A 21,638-nucleotide genomic window follows, 5' to 3' on the forward strand; every position below is an offset into this window, starting at 1 on the left:
ATGAGATCATCAGCAAGCAGTCATCAAATGAACAAGCTGTTAATTGAACAGGATCAGGCACCACTGATAAAGACTCTTTATTCATCACTGATGAGTGATTTAAAATATACACATTACATGGAGGAATTGTATAACTCTAAAATACATGATCTCTTTCAAAATACATTTGCTTGACATATATTAGATATTAGAATAAATCATTATTTTCATTGGGACGACACACATTCACAATATAAATTAATCAACACTGCAGGCGGCAATACTAAGTGCTCAGCACAATGATAGCTCCATTCTTCGTGCAAAACGCATATATGCAATAATCTTAACAGTCATGATCTTTTGATAATTACATTGTCTGGTCAATACATTTTTTTTTATAGACAGACAGATTACAGTAAAATCCTATCCCATATCGACCCTATGCCTGTGGAGATTTGATAGGATATGGTAATAAATCTACCCTGATATGCTAGCTGGAATTTCCACATTGTTGCTACGGTACAACTATCAAATGCTCTCAAATCTCCACAAGGAGATTGAACAGAGATTTGGCCTAGTCCTTGTGAGTCTCTATTAAAATTGCATTTTAGTCCAAGACTAGGCTAAATCTGTGTCTGGGAAACCTGCCTGTAGAGGCTAGGAGTCCATTTGGGACTGGGCCTTCTTAATCCCAATCCATTCCTTTATGCGTATGACATTTTGCCGAGGTAGTTGGCTGGGACGTAGCCCTTCTGTCCGTTGGCCTCGGCCAACCACCAGTCCTTGTTGCCTCCCAGGTCGCTGAACTTGAGGATCCTCACATGCTGGTTCTCCTGCATGGTCAGCTCCTGGTCGCAGCGTGCCTGGAACCCGTACACTGCATAAAACTGGAGAAACAGACAGAACATTCACCATAGAGCAGTTATTGTACCATGCATACAGTACACGGGATGCTGATGAGGGTAGAACGGCTCATAATAACGTCTGGAACAGAGCAAATGGAATGGAATCAAACACCTGGAAACCATGTGTTTGATGTATTTGATACCATTCCACTAATTCAGCTCCAGTCATTAGAATGAGCCGGTTCTCCCCAATTAAGGTGCCACCAACCTGTGTGGTGTCGTGGAGAAAATGTTTGGTTCATGTTCCTCAGAATCTGACCCCAAACAAATTGGTCAAGTGCCCCAACATACAGTTATTTACTCAATTAATTTGCAATTCAATCTGATGACACTTTTAAATCCAAAACGTGTCAAGGTATTAGTTCATTGCGACAGCACAGCATATTCCATTGGCAAAATTTGCTGTACCAGTCTACTGAATTCAGTGTGGTATTTCCTTAATTCACCAGTCGGTGTCACTGTTAGTCCATCAAAAGAAGATCCAGACCCCCATCACCACTGTCGTCCCCAACCCAAACCCAAACCCACCATCACCAATATCCATTTACAATCTATATTAACCGCCTCATATTCTGATGGAGGTCAAAAGCGTCCTCCCAGGTCGCAGCAAACCAAGACATAGTAAGAACAGAGCCTGCCCAGCGGCTGCTAAAGGGACTAATGTTGAGTGACTGCGCTGGTGTCGTATAAATGTTATTCACTCCATATAATCTCTATGCGAGATGGAAGTGTGACCCTAAACCTATCAGAGCCAGACCTAACAGGCACAAACACACCCCACCCCAAGGCTTCCAACAGGCCTAAGAGAGTGGGTTTTCAAATCATCTGCACTATAAACCAGCACACTTTACTTTTTTACTGCTCCGTGCAATAACCACCCTCATATTTCATACCACGACTCTGTCATACCACGGCTGTCATACCACGGCTCTGACGAGGCCTTTACAGGCATCTCTATAAGCTAGTAAAGATACATTGCTTGCTTAGTTAATTCCTTTTTGTAGATTGTTATATTAGCTTGTGATCTGTGTATTTCCTGTGCTTTGCTTTCAATGTAATCTTTATTGTTTGTAAATTACAATGTGGCCTGTATATCAAATAAACAATTTTGAGGTGTTGTTCTATTCATTCTATTGAGATTGTTATGTCAACTATGTAAAGCCTACTGAAAGGCACACCTAAGCCCTCTGTTTACCCTGAGCCCTGACAACTGAACCAGGATCGGTCCTCCCATTTCATAATGCACCTGTCACTTAGACACATATTATAGAAGTTTATAAATTGCCTGGCTGGGCTGATGACACAGTGGATTGCGCAGTCAGATGGAACAGAGTAAATAGGTATTTTAACGTCATAGATTTAGCCTGTGGTAACTTGTGAATTAGACACTGTCTGGAATGTGGATTTAACCAATCAGCATTAGAACCACCCGTTATATAAAGATATATAATGCTACATAGTGCACCACTTTTGACCAGAGGCTGTATAAAGAGTAGGGTCCATAAGGGTTCAAAACAACCCTTCTTTAACCTAGTGTTACCCCACCTGCTGGTTGTCTGGCTCTGTGTCCACATCCTGGTGGATGTCTGGCTCTGTGTCGCCCTGTAGGCTGGACGGGGTGGAGCATCTGTCAAGCGAGGTACTGGAGGTGTTGTAGAGGCTGAAGTTAGGTATGCTGCTCCGGCTCCGTATGCTGTTGTTCCTCCCGCTGCCTGACACAAACAGGCTGAGGTTGTCAAAGTCCTCGTCCAGCACCACGATGGGCTGCTGGGGCTCTGTGATCCCTGTACCTGTACCCTGACCTGGTCGACCCTGATCCCTGTTGGGGTTGTACTGCTTCAGGAAGGATGAGTACACGTATCCCTGGGTACCTGGGAGAGAAGGAGAACAGAGGGATGTTTGTGTCTGTCAGACATATCTGGGTTCAAGTAGTACTTGAAATCTTCTAGGTGCTGTGATGAATGTGGGCTTGAGCCTGCCTGGAGTGCCAGATGGGCAGGGTTTTCACTTTAGGAACTATTCCATTGATTCACAAAGTATTTGAAAGAAAAGACTATAGGCTGCTATTCAAATCAAACGTTATTTGTCACATGCTATGTAGACAACAGGTGTAGACCAACAGTGAAATGCTTACTTACGGGTCAACAATGCAGAGTTAAAGATAAGGGAAAAATAAGTCTGTGAGAGAGCTAGGTGCAGAGAGGCTCAACAAATGCACAGGTGGTTGGGTTGCATGTGAATAGGGTTCTTTGTGAGACTGGGTGTGCTGTGGGTAAGTCACAGGGAGATCGGTGTCACTGTCAACGAATGAAGGATGAAAGAAAGAATTGTGTGATTGCGCGGTCTATAAACTGCCTATAATACAAAGGTTTCCTTAAACCGGGCGTATTGTTGCAATGGGAAATAGTAGTTTTGTTTACTGCATTGGTAGCATTAATATCGACCATATAATAAACAGCTTCTTATGAAGACTAGTAGTCCCAGTGGATGAAACAAATCTGTGAAGTAGTTTCAGAATGCAGTCGGTACTGAGAAACACACACACACACACACACACACACACACACACACACACACACACACACACACACACACACACACACACACACACACACACACACACACACACACACACACACACACACACACAAACCTTTCTACAACTCCTTGCAAAAACTTGGCTGATTTGAGCCTTGTTATTCTGGAGTACAGAGAAGCGCGGCAGGCTGCTCCTTTCTCCTCCTCAGCCTGTGTTTCTCAATGCCCCCAGGGAGAGGCTTTGTACTCTAAGTAACTCTGCTTACAGCGAAAGGCGGCTCGCCGCAAACAACTGGCAGGCACTCAGTGCTAGATGACGCGCGGTGCGGAAAATACATGGTAACAAACTCTTTGAGTTGGCCTTGTTGTGAGGCAGCAACTCTCTAGAGAGTGAGAGAGACAGAGAGAGTCGGTGAGGTTAGTTTGTTCCAAGTATCACCGTGACATCACAGTCAGAGGCCTCTGGGAATTTCCCCAGCAGGCTGGCTGACTTGTCAGCTGTGGTAGGTTAGTAATCAGGAAGTGAGATGTGTATCTATCTACAAAACACACCACAGGACAGAAGAGCGAGGAGTTTAGTTCAACAGTAGTGAGGGGGGATGTTTGTCTAGAGTTAGGTCATGTAGATCAGACCTGTAGGATGATGTACTACAGTACCCATAATGCAAAAGACACCTGTACAACGGACATAAACTGAGAGCATTATGTCTACATTACATAGACCTTAACGGTTGAAGTAGTGAATGAAACATCCTCTATTTGGGCGGTCTATCACAGCTAGTTTAGATAAAAGTGCAATTACAATTTTCTCATACAGAACAAACTTTTTATTTTATTTTTTACCTTTATTTAACTAGGCAAGTCAGTTAAGAACAAATTCTTATTTTCAATGACGGCCTAGGAACAGTGGGTTAACTGCCTGGGCAGAACGACAGATTTGTACCTTGTCAGCTTGGGGATTTGAACTTGCAGCCTTTCGGTTACTAGTCCAACACTCTAACCACTAGGCTACCCTGCCGCCCCTATTAGGGGGGCATTAGGGCTGCGACAATATCTGTAATATATTTGCTCCATGGCATAAATGAAAACACTTCGCGCATCAAACTCTTTGGTCCTTTTAAAAACCCGCTGCATGTCAAATAAATAAATGTGACTGGATGACAACATAATGTTTGTTTCCAACATTAGAGCTGATTTCTAAAGAAGTTAAATCCGCTTTGTTTTTTGTTTCCTTGCCACAACAGTAACGAGTATCACCATACTGGTATCGTCCGGCCCTAACAAGAATGGTACATATCCAATAACTAAGCCACTGTAGCAACATGAGACAGGATGATCCAAGAGCGTCACATCACATAATCCAACCTATAATAATGAACTTACTGCCCGTGTCAACCAGCCAGCGGCCCCGGCTCCCCAGGGGGTCTGTGTCCTCCAGCAAGCCCACCAGCTCCCCCTCCAGCAGGCTGACATCCTGCTCCTGACACCCGTTACAGTTCCTCTTCAGCTGGAACAGCCTGTCAGCTGGATACTCGTCCAGCAGCCTGGCCCTGTTGCCCTCTGTCTGACGCTGGATCTCTGGGACCTGTGGAGGGGGAGAAGGGAGTTAGGGTGATATGAGCCGAGTCATCAGTGTCCCAATGGGGGAGTGGGGGAATGATCGCTAACGAGCCCCATTGGGTTGTTGGGGGTGGGTGGTGAAGGGTCTCAGGAGGGGAAGGTGGTTCGAAACCGATCCAGAGGAGTCTTGCACTGTTCAGATACAAGCACATGTAAGAGTACGCACACACACGTACACACAAACACACAGTTTGTCTTGGGGGAGTAATAACTGGAGTAGCGCTGGGGTTGCCAAGCGCTCTATTTAATCCCAACCCAGAGAGCTCGGCAGAGTCTGGTGGCTCCGATAACTTCTCCAACATTGTTCTTTAATTGACTTTTAATTGGTTCAATTAAACAAATAAGGGAGCCAATCCTGGAATAGGTGGTGAGGCTGTGGGGTAATGCTGCTTTTACCTAGAGCCTACTGGCATTACCACAGATAGCTGGCTCAGTGAGGATACTCCAAGATGTGTTTGTGCTGTCTTACCAACTACTAATGTCATTGGCATGAAAACAGCTATACAGCACAAACACATCTGGGACCAGGCTAGCCTTTAATTACCTTAGCTTATCACATACTGTAGTAATAATGGGGGATACATTGAGGCAAGTCTTTCCAGCTTTCAACCATGTTTTCTTCCCAAACTTACAGCTAAAATTTTCTTTGTTTTCTCGAAGCTGACTTTGCGTTCTATTAGAGTCTGTGCGTTGTCCTTGACGACAGTCAGGTTGTTGAGCTCTTCCATGATGCTGCTTTGGACTTCACTGATGTTGGACAAAGGAGCCTGGACAAATTAAAACATTTAATCATACTTTATCATACTTCAATGTGTGGTATTTTGCATGAACTCACAACACACCACAAATCCTTTCCCTTTCATACTGCAAAATATATTGCTGTTCAATAAAAGTCGCCCCTCTATTTCACCACACAAAACTCCACTCCATCCCTCAATCTCCCTTACTCCCCCTTCCCGTCCTCACCGGTAGTTGCTGTATGGAGGGTGCGTGGTGGCAGGCCGTGTCCATCAGGCCTTTCAGCAGGGTCACCAGGCAGAGGACACAGTTGGACAAAATAGTATGGGCGGCCATGTTGAATCTCTGCAGCTCCTCCACCAGCTGAGCATTGAGGGCTGCGTAGTCCCGCCGTGCCGCAACCTGGCCCTGTAGAAACAAACAGATTTAAACATTTTAGCAAAGACCTTTATAGCATTCTGAAATTGGCATATTTATTTAACATTTATGATTTTTTTTTATTGTAACAGATAAAATAATTCAGTTTTTAATGAGAACTGTTATAATACTGAAAGACCAATAAACTAAACTCTCAATAACATAATTATTAATATTGTCGCTAAAATGCTATAATCCCTATAATCCCTACAAATGCTATAATCCTTACAAAATGAGCTTCAATATTACATTTAGGTATGTTCATACTAATAGGTTAACGGAAATTGTTGCTAGGTAACATGATCGCTGCAAACGGAATCCTTGTTGAACTCACCTGGTCCTCGGATACAGGTGATGGAGAGGAGGAAGAAGAAGAGGCAGAAGACGTGGAGGAGGAGGGAGAGCGCTCCAGGCGGCTGCAGTAGTCCAATAGTTTGTCGTAGCGTTTCTGGATGAGTTTCTGCGGGGCAGCGAACATGCCTTGGAGAGAGGAGAGGGGTGCCAGGACCAGATGTGCCATCCTCTCTTTCTGAAGGGATCATATAGGGAAGCAATTATGGAGAATGAGTGTTTTTCCATACATTACATGAATCTTGCCCTGGAGACAGCTCTGCAGAGGGGTCACTAGCTGACACAGCCACAAAGTCATAAAATCTGATTTGAAACCTAACCTTAACTACACTGCAAACCCTAATGCCTAACCCTAACCTTGAAGACCAAAAAGCAATAAAATTTTTCATACATTTTTACATTATAGCCAATTTTGACTTTGCAGCCGACCCACCTAGCGGACATCGTTCAGGTCTGCCTCCAGGGCAAGATTCATGACAATAAACATCAACCTGCGTTTTTGGTGTGAGATCACACAAACATACAGGGAATTGAAATACTGTAGGGCATTTATTTAGCATAGATTACAAAATAGAGGCCCTTGTCTCATTATATATGATTGTGGCTGTGGGAATCAATCAAATGAGGCACGAAATGGCCTACAAATTGGTCTGTCGCAAATAGTTCTGCCATCTGCACTTTAGTTTGTATAATCTCCTCTGAAAACATCTTGCCTTGCACAATTCGAATAATGATGTGCCTATTTCGAATAGTAACAAAAGGCATCTTAATGAAACTCGTTGATACAAAAGAGCACCCTTATTCTCCACCCAGAGGGCAGGTGCGTTGCAGTTTCAGAGGCTAGTTGCTGTATGAGCTGTACTGAGCTATTAGCGCTGTTAGCTATTAGCGCTCATTAAAGTCTCTGTGGGCCCTCGAGTGGCTCCTCATCCTTCACTGAGAGCACCAAGTAACACAAAGAACTCTATTCAAAATGCTCGTTATCTCGGAATGAGCAACAGAGCTATCCCCACAGAAAGGAGGGCAGGCGGCAGAAGAGAGAGATGGGGGGGAGAGAACCATTAAGCGGGAGAGAGAGACAGAGGAGTGTGAGGAGAGTGCAGTTTTAGAGGGGTAGAGGGAGAGATTAAATGTTTCACCAGGCGGGAGTGGAAGCCGAAAGGTTGACTGACAGATCACTCACTCACTCTGACGGAGGAGTGTAGAGAGAGAGAGGGAGCCGTGTAAGCGCAGGAGGGCACAGCTAGGGCATGCAGGCCCCACAAGTGAACAGCGTCCACGGAAGAAAGGATAGACAGGCTGACAAGCAGGAGAGAGAAGAGAGGAGAAGAGCCTGAGAGAGATGGAAGACGAAAGAAAGGAACAAATAGTTAAGTTGTCAAAAAAGAACACACAGCTCCTCGACAGGAAATAGTTTGTATTTACTGTGAGAATAGGGTATCCAAATGTAGAGTCAAACTTACAAAGTGCTTGTATGGGTTGTTGCCGTTCTTCAGGTGCTGAGTACCGTTTGTGTCTATTTTGTCTGGATCCTTCATGATGTCCTCCAGGTCTGCAGCATTCTGGACCGCGACACCTACCATCTCCTACAGAACATGTAAAAGACACAGTCACTATTGCTTTCCATGGGTATTACTCCGGTATGTCAATATTATTCACTGGAACATTGAGATTGTCTACACCACCTTATTTGTTCTAAATATTAGGACATTTTCAATCCATCCATCAATCCATCAATCAATCCATCTATACATTTATCAATCCATCAATCCATCAATCCATCATTCAATCAATCCATCAATCCATCTTTCCATCCATCAATTTATCAATCCATCTATCCATCCATCAATTTATCAATCCACCCATCCATCAATCCATCAATCCATCAATCCATCCATCCATCCATCCATTAATCCATCAATCATCCATCCATCAAGCCATCCATCCATCCATCAAGCCATACATCCATCAATCAATCCATCCATCCATCCATCCATCAAGCCATACATCCATCAATCAATCCATCCATCCATCAATCCATCCATCCATCAATCAATCAATCAATCAATCAATCCATCCATCCATCAAGCCATCCATCCATCCATCAAGCCATACATCCATCAATCAATCCATCCATCCATCAAGCCATACATCCATCAATGGCTGGTACATGATTACCTGTATGTGTATCAGGTAACAGTGGACGTTCTTGACTAGTTGTCTCACTGCTTTCTCCAGACTCCTAAACAGCTTCTCCTCCTTGTCGAACACCTCATCTCTCACCTAGAGAGGAGGGAGAGAGAGAGAGAGAGAGAGAGACAGAGAGAGAGAGAGAGAAGGAGTTTACTCAGTGGTTCAGATAATATTGACCTTTCCAGCTCCTTAGACTAGTATTTACTTTTTAACGAAGGCAGCTTGTTCTATTGATAACCTCAAGACAAAAATAGGTTTTACACAAATGTCCCCAAATTGTGGTTATGTCATTAACACATGAAGTGTATTTACTCACATTCATATTGTAGAAGTAAGTGTAGAGTGGGAGAGGTGTAGCAGCTAGTTATTTACCTGTGGCTCCACACCTGTGAGGATCTTGAGGTATCCTGTGAGCCTGTCAGACTTCTTCCTGATAGAGTGGATGCTGAACTTGTTCAGTTTACCCATGAGTGTCCCCCCATCCTCCTCGGTCCTCTTGTACTTCATCACTACAGTATGACAGAGAATCATATGTAAAGGACAAGACCAAGTTCGGGGAGACACACTGTACAATTAGGAATTAGAATACTAACGTTAAAAATAACTTAATAGGATCTCTATGGTTGAAGCACTGAAGGGGTCCTGACATTTAGTAATGGGATGTATAGCATGGTAATAACTGCCATACAGTACAATACTTTAATTGCTTCCAATCTTAACTACAATGTTCTGTGTTCTATAAAATGTTCAATGTAACAAGGATTTATGTCAGTTTCACCACACATTTTCATCACACATTTCTCCATCTCAGACTATCGCATATTTAGAGCTGTACCGATGTCCTTCCTCCTCTTGAACTCGTTGATGTTGACGTTGATGATCTTGGCGGCGGTCAGAGCCTCCTGGAGGGGCTTGTTGTCAGGGTGGTCGCTGGGCGTGGCCTGCCACAGCTCACCGAGCAGCAGAGGGTACTTCATGACCCGCTGGACCGGCTTGATGAGCAGAGAACCCATGTCCAGAAGGTTGGGTTTCCCCCTGAAGACCACCACACAGCTTGATGTTAATAATAATGTGACGACACTAGAGAGGCAAAAAAAGCTTTACACAAAATTCTGCCGATTTTCAACAGAAATTGCCGCGGAAATTGGAAAAAATCCCAGCAGATTTGTTTGGGTTACACATTATTACACAGTTAATAACACATACTAGAACAGTTAACATGTTAGAGCATGGCACTTGTAACATCAGGATTGTGAGTTCGATTCTCGGGGCCACCCAGGCATTAAATGTATGCATCCAATGACTAAGTGGCTTTGGATCAAAGTGTCTACTAAATGGCATATATTATTATTACGATTCCACTGACAATAACACAGGATGATACAGTTAGTTACACATAATTAGTCTGTCAATTACATTATACATGTAATAACATTACACTGACAATAACACAGGATGATACAGTTAGTTACACATAATTAGTCTGTCAATTACATTATACATGTAATAACATTACACTGACAATAACACAGGATGATACAGTTAGTTACACGTAATTAGTCTGTCAATTACATTATACATGTAATAACATTGTTATACTTAATACTCATTTAAACCACTGAAAATCAATATGGGTAGGAGGTATATTTTCATACTATAGTGTTAATTATTCAAAAAATATTCTTACAGGAACGATGATACAAATCTGGTGTACTTACTCTTGGTCGTATATCCGCCTGCAACGAGACACAAAGTCATTGGTTTAATAAAAGTAGTTATGGCCAACAGTATAAATGCCTCTTTGGGAGGAAATGCTTTATTGATGAATGAGGGGGAAGTATCAAGCAGCGACTCACTTCAGTGATAACACACAGGTGATGAAATGTTGCTTTATTCCTTCCTCTTTCTCATAGGACTTGAGTAAAGAGTTGGCATCGTCGTGGTGATAGCAGTAGATTTTATAGACGTCCTCCAGCGCTGCTTTGGCCTGAATGAACACTTCCCCTACGGTGGGAAAACAAAACGCCATACATTTGAATTAACCCGTATTAAATCAGTCAACCTGAGTGGCTTATTTAGAAATGTGGCATATTATAATGGCAGTATGGTCAAAACAAGGGTCATGTTCATTAGGTCACTCAATGGAAATGTTTTTTTTGTTTTGTTTTGAAAACGAGAATTTACCTTTCTTACTTGACCAGGTAAGTCCAGGTAGTCCCCTCCCTGTTTCAATCCATTTTATTCACTAAGTTTCCTTTATGAACACGACTCAGGTGACTGAGGTTAAACAGAGGTCAGAGGTCACCTACCTATGACTAGTGCCTCAGGGTCGGGCTCAGCTGTGGCCTCCTGCAGCCGGTGGAGCAGCGCGGCCGACACCTCACACACTGTCTCCATGTTAGTAAACAGACGATCCACGTCCACCACCTGGAGACACACACAGAGAGAGACCTTAAGACACATAGCCAGTCATCCATACACTTCAACGTTCTGTAAAAACCCTATAGCCTATGTTAGCCTAGCATGATCTCCCCCAAGTGTAGATATCCCTATTGGGGCAGTGGCTATCTTGGGTAGAGCACACGCCTGATATTCGCTACACTGGTGTCAGAAGTGGGCTGTGTGTAGTTCAAACACCATGCATCGTCTTTTGAAAATCACTCCATAAACCAACTCTGCCTGAACAACGAACAATACAACATTCACTACCAAGCAAGGTAACACAAGGTAACCACCCCTCTGTATCTCTGTAAGCAGATGATATCACCCACTGAGTACTCTGTCTGCTTCCTCGTTACCTGTCTGTCTCTGAGGGGCTTGACCACCTCTCTGATGCAGAGCTCCAGGTCGGTGAGGAAGTCCCTCTCCGTCTGCACCAGCTCCTGGATGACCTTTGACCTGCGGCTCATCTTCCTCAGGCGGACCTCCGCGGGGTCGAGGGCCGGGGAGGCCAGGATCGACGACAGGGGGGACAGGGGCGCCATTTTCTCTTAAGGCAGGCACAGGGATAAGTTTAGGATGTGTGTTGGATGGCACGGTTTTCTTCTATGCGGAATATACCCACTGGGCACAGAAGTCAATTGAATGTCTAGTCTATGTTGCTTCAATGTAATTTCAATGAAATGACGTGGAAACAACGTTGATTCAACCAATGTGTGCCCATTGGATAGTCTCTGTCTGAGCAGATAATGTACAAAATATGACATAACACAATAACATGTTGAGATATGACATGATCATTGACACAATAAACGCGTTAACTACACATCATATATCTACACATCAATTAAAATGTGAGATCTGTTTAAAAAGGGGCCGTATCAAAAGATCTAAAGTAAAGAGAGAGCACACATGTACAAGAGCCCTCTGCATGAAGTTGTATTTACATACATGGGCATGGTATGTAATGCATGAGAAAACATCCATCTCTCCCAACACCGTGGCCTGACTTCAACCCTCCCAAACCTCCCAACCCTCTGCCAGTGTTTCACGCTGATCTAATTGCTTTGACTGAACACCGACCAGCCCCATTAGCATGCCTGTCAGGTTCATCTCCTCTTTTTTCATCCTTCTCTTTTCTCTCTTTTTTTATCGCCCTGCTCCCCCTAATCAGTCCCTAGCTGGCAGTGCTTTGCATGGCGGGTGAGGAGAGTGTGTGTGTGTGTGTGTGTGTGTGTGTGTGTGTGTGTGTGTGTGTGTGTGTGTGTGTGTGTGTGTGTGTGAAGAGGAATGTTTCCTTTCCGGGTCTGCTGCCTAATCGACCTCAACACACCACTTCCCCCTCTCCGGGAGAGAGATAGAGAGGGGGGGAGAGAGATAGAGAGGGAGGGAGAGAGATTGAGAGGGAGATTGAGAGGGAGGGAGAGAGAGATAGAGAGGGAGGGTGAGAGATTGAGAGGGAGGAAGAGAGATTGAGAGGGAGGAAGAGAGAGAGATTGAGAGGGAGGGAGGGAGGGAGGGAGGGAGGGAGGGAGGGAGGGAGGGAGGGAGGGAGGGAGGGAGGGAGGGAGGGAGGGAGGGAGGGAGGGATGGAGGAGGGAGGGAGGGAGGGAGGGAGGGAGAGAGAGAGAGGGAAGAGAAAAAGAGGGGAGAGAGAGAGGAAAAGAGAGAGTGTGTGTGGAAAGAGAGAGAGAGAAGAGAGATGGAGAGAGAGAGACAGCGACAGAGAAAGAGACAGAGTTGAAGGAAGAAGAGAGAGCTGTGTCAGGTTACTGAACTAATTGTCTCGCTGATGTAATGCCACGGCGTGTGCAGGCATTCCATCTGCTCCAGCTGGGGGGGATGCACCTGACACACACACACGCGCACACACACACACACCATCCCGCTACACAAACCAACCCCACCCCCAGCACACATCAAGACAGTCAACAAAAATCTGACGCACAAACACCCACACACCACACCACACTCATACATGCATATGCGTACACATTACACACCCAGCACCCTCACAACACACCCCTCCCACCTCTTCCCCACTTCTCAGTCTCACACTCCTACCAGTGCATTCATGTCAACACAACCCTGGTATTCACATGTATACATGCAGTACTAAAACGGAACATTCAAAATCTTTGACATTGGAGAGCTATTTGACCATTTTTCACAGAGAGGTGGAATGAGGATATGATGGTGTCATGTCCTTGGAAGGGCAGGAGAAAAGACAAATGCCATGTCAAGCCCTCTAAAGCTGCAAAAAGCTAAATCGACACCTTCACCCCTCCTGGCTATCAGGTTTCAAAGGCCCCTCCTAAAAAATATAATACCTTATAATTCTCCCTAAAAGAATGATGGTCAATTTCTATATTTTGGGGAGGCAGGTAGCCTAGTGGTTAGAGTGTTGGGCCAGTAACCGAAAGGCTGCTAGATCAAATCCCCGAGCTGACAGGGTACAAATCTGTTTTTCTGCCCCTGAACAAGGCAGTTAACCCACTGTTCCTAGGCTGTCATTGTAAATAAGAATTTGTTCTTAATTGACTTGCCTAATTAAATAAAGGTTCAATAATGTCAAATAAAAATTGCTGTAGCAATTCAAATGACTTGACATCACGTAAAAGAGAAGCATGTTAATTCATTTAAAAAAGGGTTCAAATTTAAATAAATGTGAATAAAACGTATGTCACATTACAACATAACATATTAAATACAATATAATGGCTATTCAAGAGACTCTGCTGCAAGTGACAAGAAAGTGCAGATTCAGTGGCAGGGCTGAGTACCTTCTAGCCTAGCTCCCTGCCTGGGTAAGACCTGAGACCTTCTAGCCTAGCTCCCTGCCTGGGTAAGACCTGAGACCTTCTAGCCTAGCTCCCTGCCTGGGTAAGACCTGAGACCTTCTAGCCTAGCTCCCTGCCTGGGTAAGACCTGAGACCTTCTAGCCTAGCTCCCTGCCTGGGTAAGACCTGAGACCTTCTAGCCTAGCTCCCTGCCTGGGTAAGACCTGAGACCTTCTAACCTAGCTCCCTTCCTGGGTAAGACCTGAGACCTTCTAGCCTAGCTCCCTGCCTGGGTAAGACCTGAGACCTTCTAGCCTAGGTCACTGCATGGGTAAGACCTGAGACCTTCTAGCCTAGCTCCCTGCCTGGGTAAGACCTGAGACCTTCTAGCCTAGCTCCCTGCCTGGGTAAGACCTGAGACCTTCTAGCCTAGCTCCCTGCCTGGGTAAGACCTGAGCCCTTCTAGCCTAGCTCCCTGCCTGGGTAAGACCTGAGATGTTCTAGCCTAGCTCCCTGCCTGGGTAAGACCTGAGACCTTCTAGCCTAGCTCCCTGCCTGGGTAAGACCTGAGACCTTGTAGCCTAGCTCCCTGCCTGGGTAAGACCTGAGACCTTGTAGCCTAGCTCCCTGCCTGGGTAAGACCTGAGACCTTCTAGCCTAGCTCCCTGCCTGGGTAAGACCTGAGACCTTCTAGCCTAGCTCCCTGCCTGGGTAAGACCTGAGACCTTCTAGCCTAGCTCCCTGCCTGGGTAAGACCTGAGACCTCCTAGCCTAGCTCCCTGCCTGGGTAAGACCTGAGACCTCCTAGCCTAGCTCCCTGCCTGGGTAAGACCTGAGACCTTCTAGCCTAGCTCCCTGCCTGGGTAAGACCTGAGACCTTCTAGCCTAGCTCCCTGCCTGGGTAAGACCTGAGACCTTCTAGCCTAGCTCCCTGCCTGGGTAAGACCTGAGACCTTCTAGCCTAGCTCCCTGCCTGGGTAAGACCTGAGACCTTCTAGCCTAGCTCCCTGCCTGGGTAAGACCTGAGACCTTCTAGCCTAGCTCCCTGCCTGGGTAAGACCTGAGACCTTCTAGCCTAGCTCCCTGCCTGGGTAAGACCTGAGACCTTCTAGCCTAGCTCCCTGCCTGGGTAAGACCTGAGACCTTCTAGCCTAGCTCCCTGCCTGGGTAAGACCTGAGACCTTCTATCCTAGCTCCCTGCCTGGGTAAGACCTGAGACCTTCTAGCCTAGCTCCCTGCCTGGGTAAGACCTGAGACCTTCTAGCCTAGCTCCCTGCCTGGGTAAGACCTGAGACCTTCTAGCCTAGCTCCCTGCCTGGGTAAGACCTGAGACCTTCTAGCCTAGCTCCCTGCCTGGGTAAGACCTGAGACCTTCTAGCCTAGCTCCCTGCCTGGGTAAGACCTGAGACCTTCTAGCCTAGCTCCCTGCCTGGGTAAGACCTGAGTTATTGAAATAAAACAGGTCCACAAAAGAGGACCAGCATGTTGTTAAATTAAGCACTTCTATCACAATATAGTCATATCATGGGTCAGTGTTTGATAGAGCCATAATGTAATAGTCTATGTTGTCCCATTAGCCACCATTATGCTACTGTATTATGCTGGTGTGGTTGCAGGCGCAGGGGTTCCCATGAAAGAGAACACCAGGCTTGGCTATTGAAAACGATCTAACGTACGGAAGGCCTTGACACACAAGAACCCTGACGGATCACGTAACGCCACAAGGAAAAATGACACGTTAGATGCCCCCAGTCTCCCCATTGCAGAATACAATAGGATTGAGAATGTCATTGAAGAAAGGACTGAGTTCAAGTCCATTAGGGGAATAGAGGTGGAGCCTCAGAGGAAGGGCAAAAGGGCCAATGCTAACAGCTGGTGCAGTTATTAAACCACTGGCTCTGGGTTTAGCTGCGGTTTGTATAGGATACCTCACTGAGTTGTGCTTGGCTCCAGTCATCTCTCTTAATGGCCCACATGTGAGAGCTGGGCCTGAGGACAGTAGCTAGGTTGATAGGGGCTATTTGTACCCCGTAGTACGGACACACTATCTGATGCAATAACAAGACACAAAAGGCCCTTGTTGAGGCCAATTCACACACACACACACACATACACACACACATGCACGTACGCACGCACGCACACACAACACAACACACACGCACAAACACACAACACACACATACACACACAAAGACACACACACATGTCATGCATACCAATTGACCAGTTTGTCTTATGAATATTTAGATACTTAGTAGTGGATGACTGTTCACAGCTTTCAATAACTCACTATAAACTGAGGAGGTGAATTACTGTATGACACTAGCCAGTGTGCAATATCATATCAGGGTGGTAACGCTTTGTGACTGACCATAACTTCTGGTTGCTATGGACCTTGAGGCCAGGCTTGATCAACCTGTTTCACAGCAGACAGAATGATAGAGGAGAACTCAGTGTTCAGGAACAACTCGCACACTTCCCCATGTGACGCCACCATTATGTCAATATTTGCAATGTACCTGTACACTTATACTCAAGGCAGCTTGTTTAGCGTGATGGAGAAACCCTTTAAAGTGGGCGGTGGCGGTGACGATCAGTTTACTGAAAACAATCAGCTGTTTGAGAACTGAGTTGTGACGCTTGTCCTTGGGCACAAGTCAAGAAAACAGAAAGTGGTGATAGGCAACGAGTGCCTGTGTTTCAGGTAAACAGTGGATGTGCTGACAGGACAAGGAGTGTCCTACATCCCACTCTGTTCACTACTTTTGACCAGATCCCTACGGGGGCTGGATCCCTATGGGCGCTGGATCCCTACTGGCGCTGGATCCCTACGGGGGCTGGTCAACAGTAGTCCACTATAGAGTGAATAGGATGTGTCGGTGTTTCAGGTCAACAGTAGTCCACTATAGAGTTAATAGGATGTGTCGGTGTTTCAGGTCAACAGTAGTCCACTATAGAGTGAATAGGATGTGTCGGTGTTTCAGGTCAACAGTAGTCCACTATAGAGTGAATAGGATGTGTCGGTGTTTCAGGTCAACAGTAGTCCACTATAGAGTGAATAGGATGTGTCGGTGTTTCAGGTCAACAGTAGTCCACTATAGAGTGAATAGGATGTGTCGGTCTTTCAGGTCAACAGTAGTCCACTATAGAGTGAATAGGATGTGTCGGTCTTTCAGGTCAACAGTAGTCCACTATAGAGTGAACAGGATGTGTCTGTGTTTCAGGTCAACAGTAGTCCACTATAGAGTGAATAGGATGTGTCTGTGTTTCAGGTCAACAGTAGTCCACTATAGAGTGAATAGGATGTGTCGGTGTTTCAGGTCAACAGTAGTCCACTATAGAGTGAATAGGATGTGTCGGTGTTTCAGGTCAACAGTAGTCCACTATAGAGTGAATAGGATGTGTCGGTGTTTCAGGTGAGAGGTTGAGAAGCTGAGAGGTAAAGTGTGTCCTATTCAGCACGTCATTATAATACAAAATAGTTTAAATGGCTCTTTAGATGGTTAGATGGGAGATTGACGGTATTGTTTAATTGAGTAAACTAATGCCCCTAATTGACATTAGCAGGAGTGTAGGTGACCATTGTTCCCTTGTTGAGTAAACCTACAGAACTAGTGGCACAAGAATCTCTACATAGTTAACCTCGTATTTTCTGTAAGGCATCCAGTGACTACTTGGCTGGTTGGCATTTATTAGGATGACTCATGTACTGGAGGCAGCTCTGCAGGGTAATCATTAGCTGGCACAGCCACAAAGTTGTAAAATCTTATTTTAAACCTACCCCTAACCACACTGCTAACGCTATGATTAACCCTAACCTTAAAATAAGCTGCTTTACATTTCAAGAATTTTTACAATATATAGTCAATTTTGCAGCCCTGTCTCCAAGACAAGATTCATCCCAACAAACGTCAACCTGCGCCTGAAGGTCTACATTCCAAGTGCGTGACAACACCTGATGTAATGTAGTAGAGGAAGGACAGGTGAGGTGAGTTTTTGCTGATGAGACACACTGACTGTCTGGAAAAAGTGAGAGAGGCTAAAAGGACACTGCTTACCTGCAAAATGACAAATGAAGAAAGAACCATGACCTTAACCCTGACCTTAACCCTGACCTTAACCCTGACCGTAACTTAATTTGAACCAATTCTGAAATGAAATATTGGTTTGCAGGTCAGGAGTGTATCTAGCTATGTTAGCCATTATGACGACCAGTAACGATACTTTAGTTCAATTTTGAGCACAGATTGTGTTAAAATAAAAACAATCTTATGATAAATGTATAAGAATTTGACTTTAGAGAACCTCAAGGCTGACCATGTCGTGACAGCCACCTTGACATTGTTCAGGCTGTAGTAGCACAGTAGTAACACTGGTGTTGACACGTGTCCATATATCTGGATGTTCACACTTCCCCTTTAAAGTCCCAGAGACCACACACTGGTTTAATAATTAAATGTTTCAGTCAGTGATAGAAGCCCTGTTGTAGTTCACTCATACTAGGTTTACTTATCCGGTTTAATACTGGGCCTGTAGCTACAGTATAGCCACTCTTCCGTGCTGTAAGGCTACTGTGGCTCGGTTGGAGCACGGTTTGCATATGTGACCTCATCCCTGCGGGAATAGCTTGGTGCTCCCTCAGTCACATAACAACACAACAGGTGCTCGGCAGAAGCATCCATAGCTACAGTGCCCTTCGTCTATCTGGCTTTCACCCTCGAGTCACACGTCCACCTCTGGAATCTATGGCGCTACGGTTGATTTGCTGAACGTCTATAAATGCTTCCCTGTTGAAAGTCAACAGACATGCTGTTGACGTCTTACTAGTAGTCTATTGGTAGTTTGTTGAGTATCCATCTACAGATGGAATATCCAAGTAAAGTGTCACCTTTTCTTTTACAAAGCACTTAGGAGGAGAACTTTCTATCGTCCAAGTCAACAGGAAGCTATGAGATGTTAAAACCTGAGCTATAGCTAACCTAGTTTCCATAGTTATGACCTCAGGGGATCCAATTACCTTTAAGTTTGGCACTGTACTCCGTTTTGTCCGACTGACTCCTCCGCACCAGGGTCCCAAGGTTGATGTCACCTTTAATGTCGGCGGCGGTGTCATCGTTGGCCACCACGATGGTGTCCGTCTTCCTCCTCTCCAAGTGCATGTAGCGCAGGAAGTTAGGCCTGGTTCTCCTCTTGACCACTTTCTCTTTTTCCTTCTCTTTCTCACTGCCGTTGTTGGCCTCCTCTTTGGGATCCATTTTGATCAAGAAGCCCTCTTCTTCTCCCCCCGTGCTCTCTGTCCAGCCAGGGAGAAAGAGAGAGGGAGAGAGGGACGGAGGAAGAGAGAGCCTGAGAAGTGCAACAGGTGTACTGTACTGCACTACTGCCAACGCCACACAGGTACTGTGGCCCCTCCCTCTCCCAGGCACCTGCCCTGCCATACCTGTCACAGGAGAGCTCTGTGGCCCCTCCCTCTCCCAGGCACCTGCCTTACCTTACCTGTCACAGGAGAGCTCTGTGGCCCCTCCCCCTCCCAGGCTCCTGCCTGCCATACCTGTCACAGGCGAGCTCTGTGGCCCCTCCCCCTCCCAGGCTCCTACCTGCCATACCTGTCACAGGAGAGCTCAGTGGCCCCTCCCCCCCAGGCTCCTGCCTGCCATATCTGTCACAGGAGAGCTCTGTGGTCATGCCCCCTCCACTGCTGTACTTCATGGCCCTGCACCCTCCACTGCTGTGCAATGCAACGTCCCTGGGAACACCTGCATCTCTAGAGGGAGATAGAGGGATAAGAAGGGAGCAGTGGAGGAGAGAGGGACTATGACCACTTCACTAACAAATGTACTATTTTGGTTTTACTAAAGAGAAGGGTCTCAAGGGACAACATGCAAAGCTAAACAATGCATGGAAAACTCTAGATATTACATTGGTTACAGTATGCTTCAAGACAATTAGCCAGCATTTCTACATTTTATTTGTAATGTAAATGATGGTTATTGTTTCTTTCCCATTTGAAAACCTGGGGGTCTATATCTAAAGGTGTTTACTATTCAGAAAACACACAACAAAAATACATCAAATATATAACCAATAGATAACCTTTATTTCTGAGAGCTCAAGGAATCCCACATCCATGTTCATGAGATCATTATTTCCCACCAACTGTAAAATTAGATGCATGAATTCAACAAGTGGGTCTCTGTGGGAAAAAAGTCTGTTCAAATGTCAATTAAGTGATTCATTGCAGCAGATGCTGCACTTTAGGCAGATAAATATTGAAGGATAAAAACAGAATGCACGTAATCCACATGTTCACAAACATACAGCATATTCTTCATATAAGAGAAATGTTGACGATAACGCTTAAACTGGGTCCAGGAGGGCTACAAGCTATAACTAGGGCCCAGAGTTTTTCCTGGTTAGGTCACTTGGTCAGGGAAAAACCCTGGTCCTAATCATACTGTATATTAACAATGATGAAAAGGGGGTTGGGAAAAGTTAGCTTACCTTTATAAGTCAAGGTTAAGTCAAGGTTAGCTTACCTTTATAGGTCAAATCTCTTCTGAACGACAGCAAAGTAAATAGGGGATTAAAACGAGAGCACAGAGCACCAGGTAAAAGTGCACAGTGAGGAGGGAGGAGGGTTTTTAAAGTGTGTATACTCATCTGCGTACAGCATTTGACCTGTGTTGACCCTTCCTAATCGGCTGGGCTAGCCAATACGTTAGCTACAGTAAACATTGAAAGCGATCAACAGTCATGAAGCACTGACTGCACTTGAGAGAAAGAGAGAGGGGCATAAAATAGTGTAATTTAAACATCATGTACTCTATACAGTATGTCCAGTAAATGAATGGGCCAATCTGAAAAACACATTTTATTGAACCTACAAATGATTTGATCACAGTAACACCATGATACACACGGTTCTCACTCTGCTGATAAAACTGCCATACATTAGTTTCAAGTTTCAATGTCACATGCACAAGTACAATGAAGTGCCATTCTTGCAAACTCAAAACCCAACAACGCAACAATGCATTATCTTTCATACTTCAGACAGATCTGGTTCAACAGGTATATTGGCCATACAACAATAAGCTACAACAATGGTTTCTAGACAGGTAGTGAATTCCATGTTGAGAGGACAATGAATGGAGGCATCATTTCCCTCCCCACTGAAGCACAGGGCAATAAAGGCTCATATTGTGTTTCCAGCTCACTGTGTAGTGTGTTGTAGGACACCTGTTAGTTCTCCATTAGACTGTGTTGCTCCCTGTCAAACATCTCGTCGACTCCAATGATACTCCACTCCAACTCCATCTTCTTGACAATTTAGTAACAGAGTAGAGACTGTACCTCTGAATTACATTTCAAAAGAATATATGCAGCTTTTACAAAACAGAAAAAAACAAAGGCACATGCATGATATTTAATCACTTGACTTATTTTTTTAATCAAGGTCAACACAGTGACATACACTAAAGTTACAAAATGCACTGTAACGTCGACTCAGAGTATTCAAATACACATGGTAAATATTACACATCAGGTTGAATTACATTTTTTTATTCCAGAATAATACTTTCCCCTTGTGTGCCAAGCCTGTTCAGTCTGCTGAAGTTCACATGCCCTGGGGGAGCTTGTGGAAGTTAGGTAACCGTGGGTGTGGACTGAGGTT

At 45.0% G+C, this 21,638-nt stretch overlaps 1 protein-coding gene across 1 annotated transcript; it reads right to left on the reverse strand.

Moving 5' to 3' along the window:
• Positions 1-43: 43 nt before the first annotated feature.
• On the reverse strand, positions 44-20,577 carry arhgef38 (Rho guanine nucleotide exchange factor (GEF) 38). Its single transcript, XM_031814540.1, has 18 exons — positions 20,500-20,577; positions 20,057-20,119; positions 19,570-19,727; positions 18,981-19,256; positions 11,540-11,730; positions 11,051-11,168; positions 10,598-10,745; positions 10,460-10,477; positions 9,577-9,776; positions 9,114-9,250; positions 8,727-8,831; positions 8,012-8,134; positions 6,532-6,726; positions 6,009-6,188; positions 5,675-5,809; positions 4,806-5,007; positions 2,430-2,755; positions 44-866 (listed from the first exon to the last, which is right to left on the reverse strand). Exons 3-18 carry the CDS (start codon positions 19,670-19,672, stop codon positions 684-686), a joined length of 2,640 nt encoding a protein of 879 aa, XP_031670400.1. The 5' UTR covers positions 19,673-19,727; positions 20,057-20,119; positions 20,500-20,577; the 3' UTR covers positions 44-683.
• Between the last annotated feature and the right edge of the window lie 1,061 nt (positions 20,578-21,638).

The sequence above is a fragment of the Oncorhynchus kisutch genome, unplaced genomic scaffold, assembly GCF_002021735.2.
Source record: "Oncorhynchus kisutch isolate 150728-3 unplaced genomic scaffold, Okis_V2 Okis07a-Okis12b_hom, whole genome shotgun sequence".
In the NCBI taxonomy this organism is placed as follows: domain Eukaryota; kingdom Metazoa; phylum Chordata; class Actinopteri; order Salmoniformes; family Salmonidae; genus Oncorhynchus; species Oncorhynchus kisutch.

Coding starts and splice junctions, on each gene's coding strand:
- arhgef38 (XM_031814540.1), bottom strand. CDS start 19,672: ATGAAGTACAGCAGTGGAGGGGGCATGACCACAGAGCTCTCCTGTGAC. Junction 19,257..19,569: donor ACTGAGCTCTCCTGTGACAG/GTATGGCAGGTA, acceptor CTGGCTGGACAG/AGAGCACGGGGGGAGAAGAA. Junction 2,756..4,805: donor CTGGCTGGTTGACACGGGCA/GTAAGTTCATTA, acceptor CTTCTCTCCCAG/GTACCCAGGGATACGTGTAC.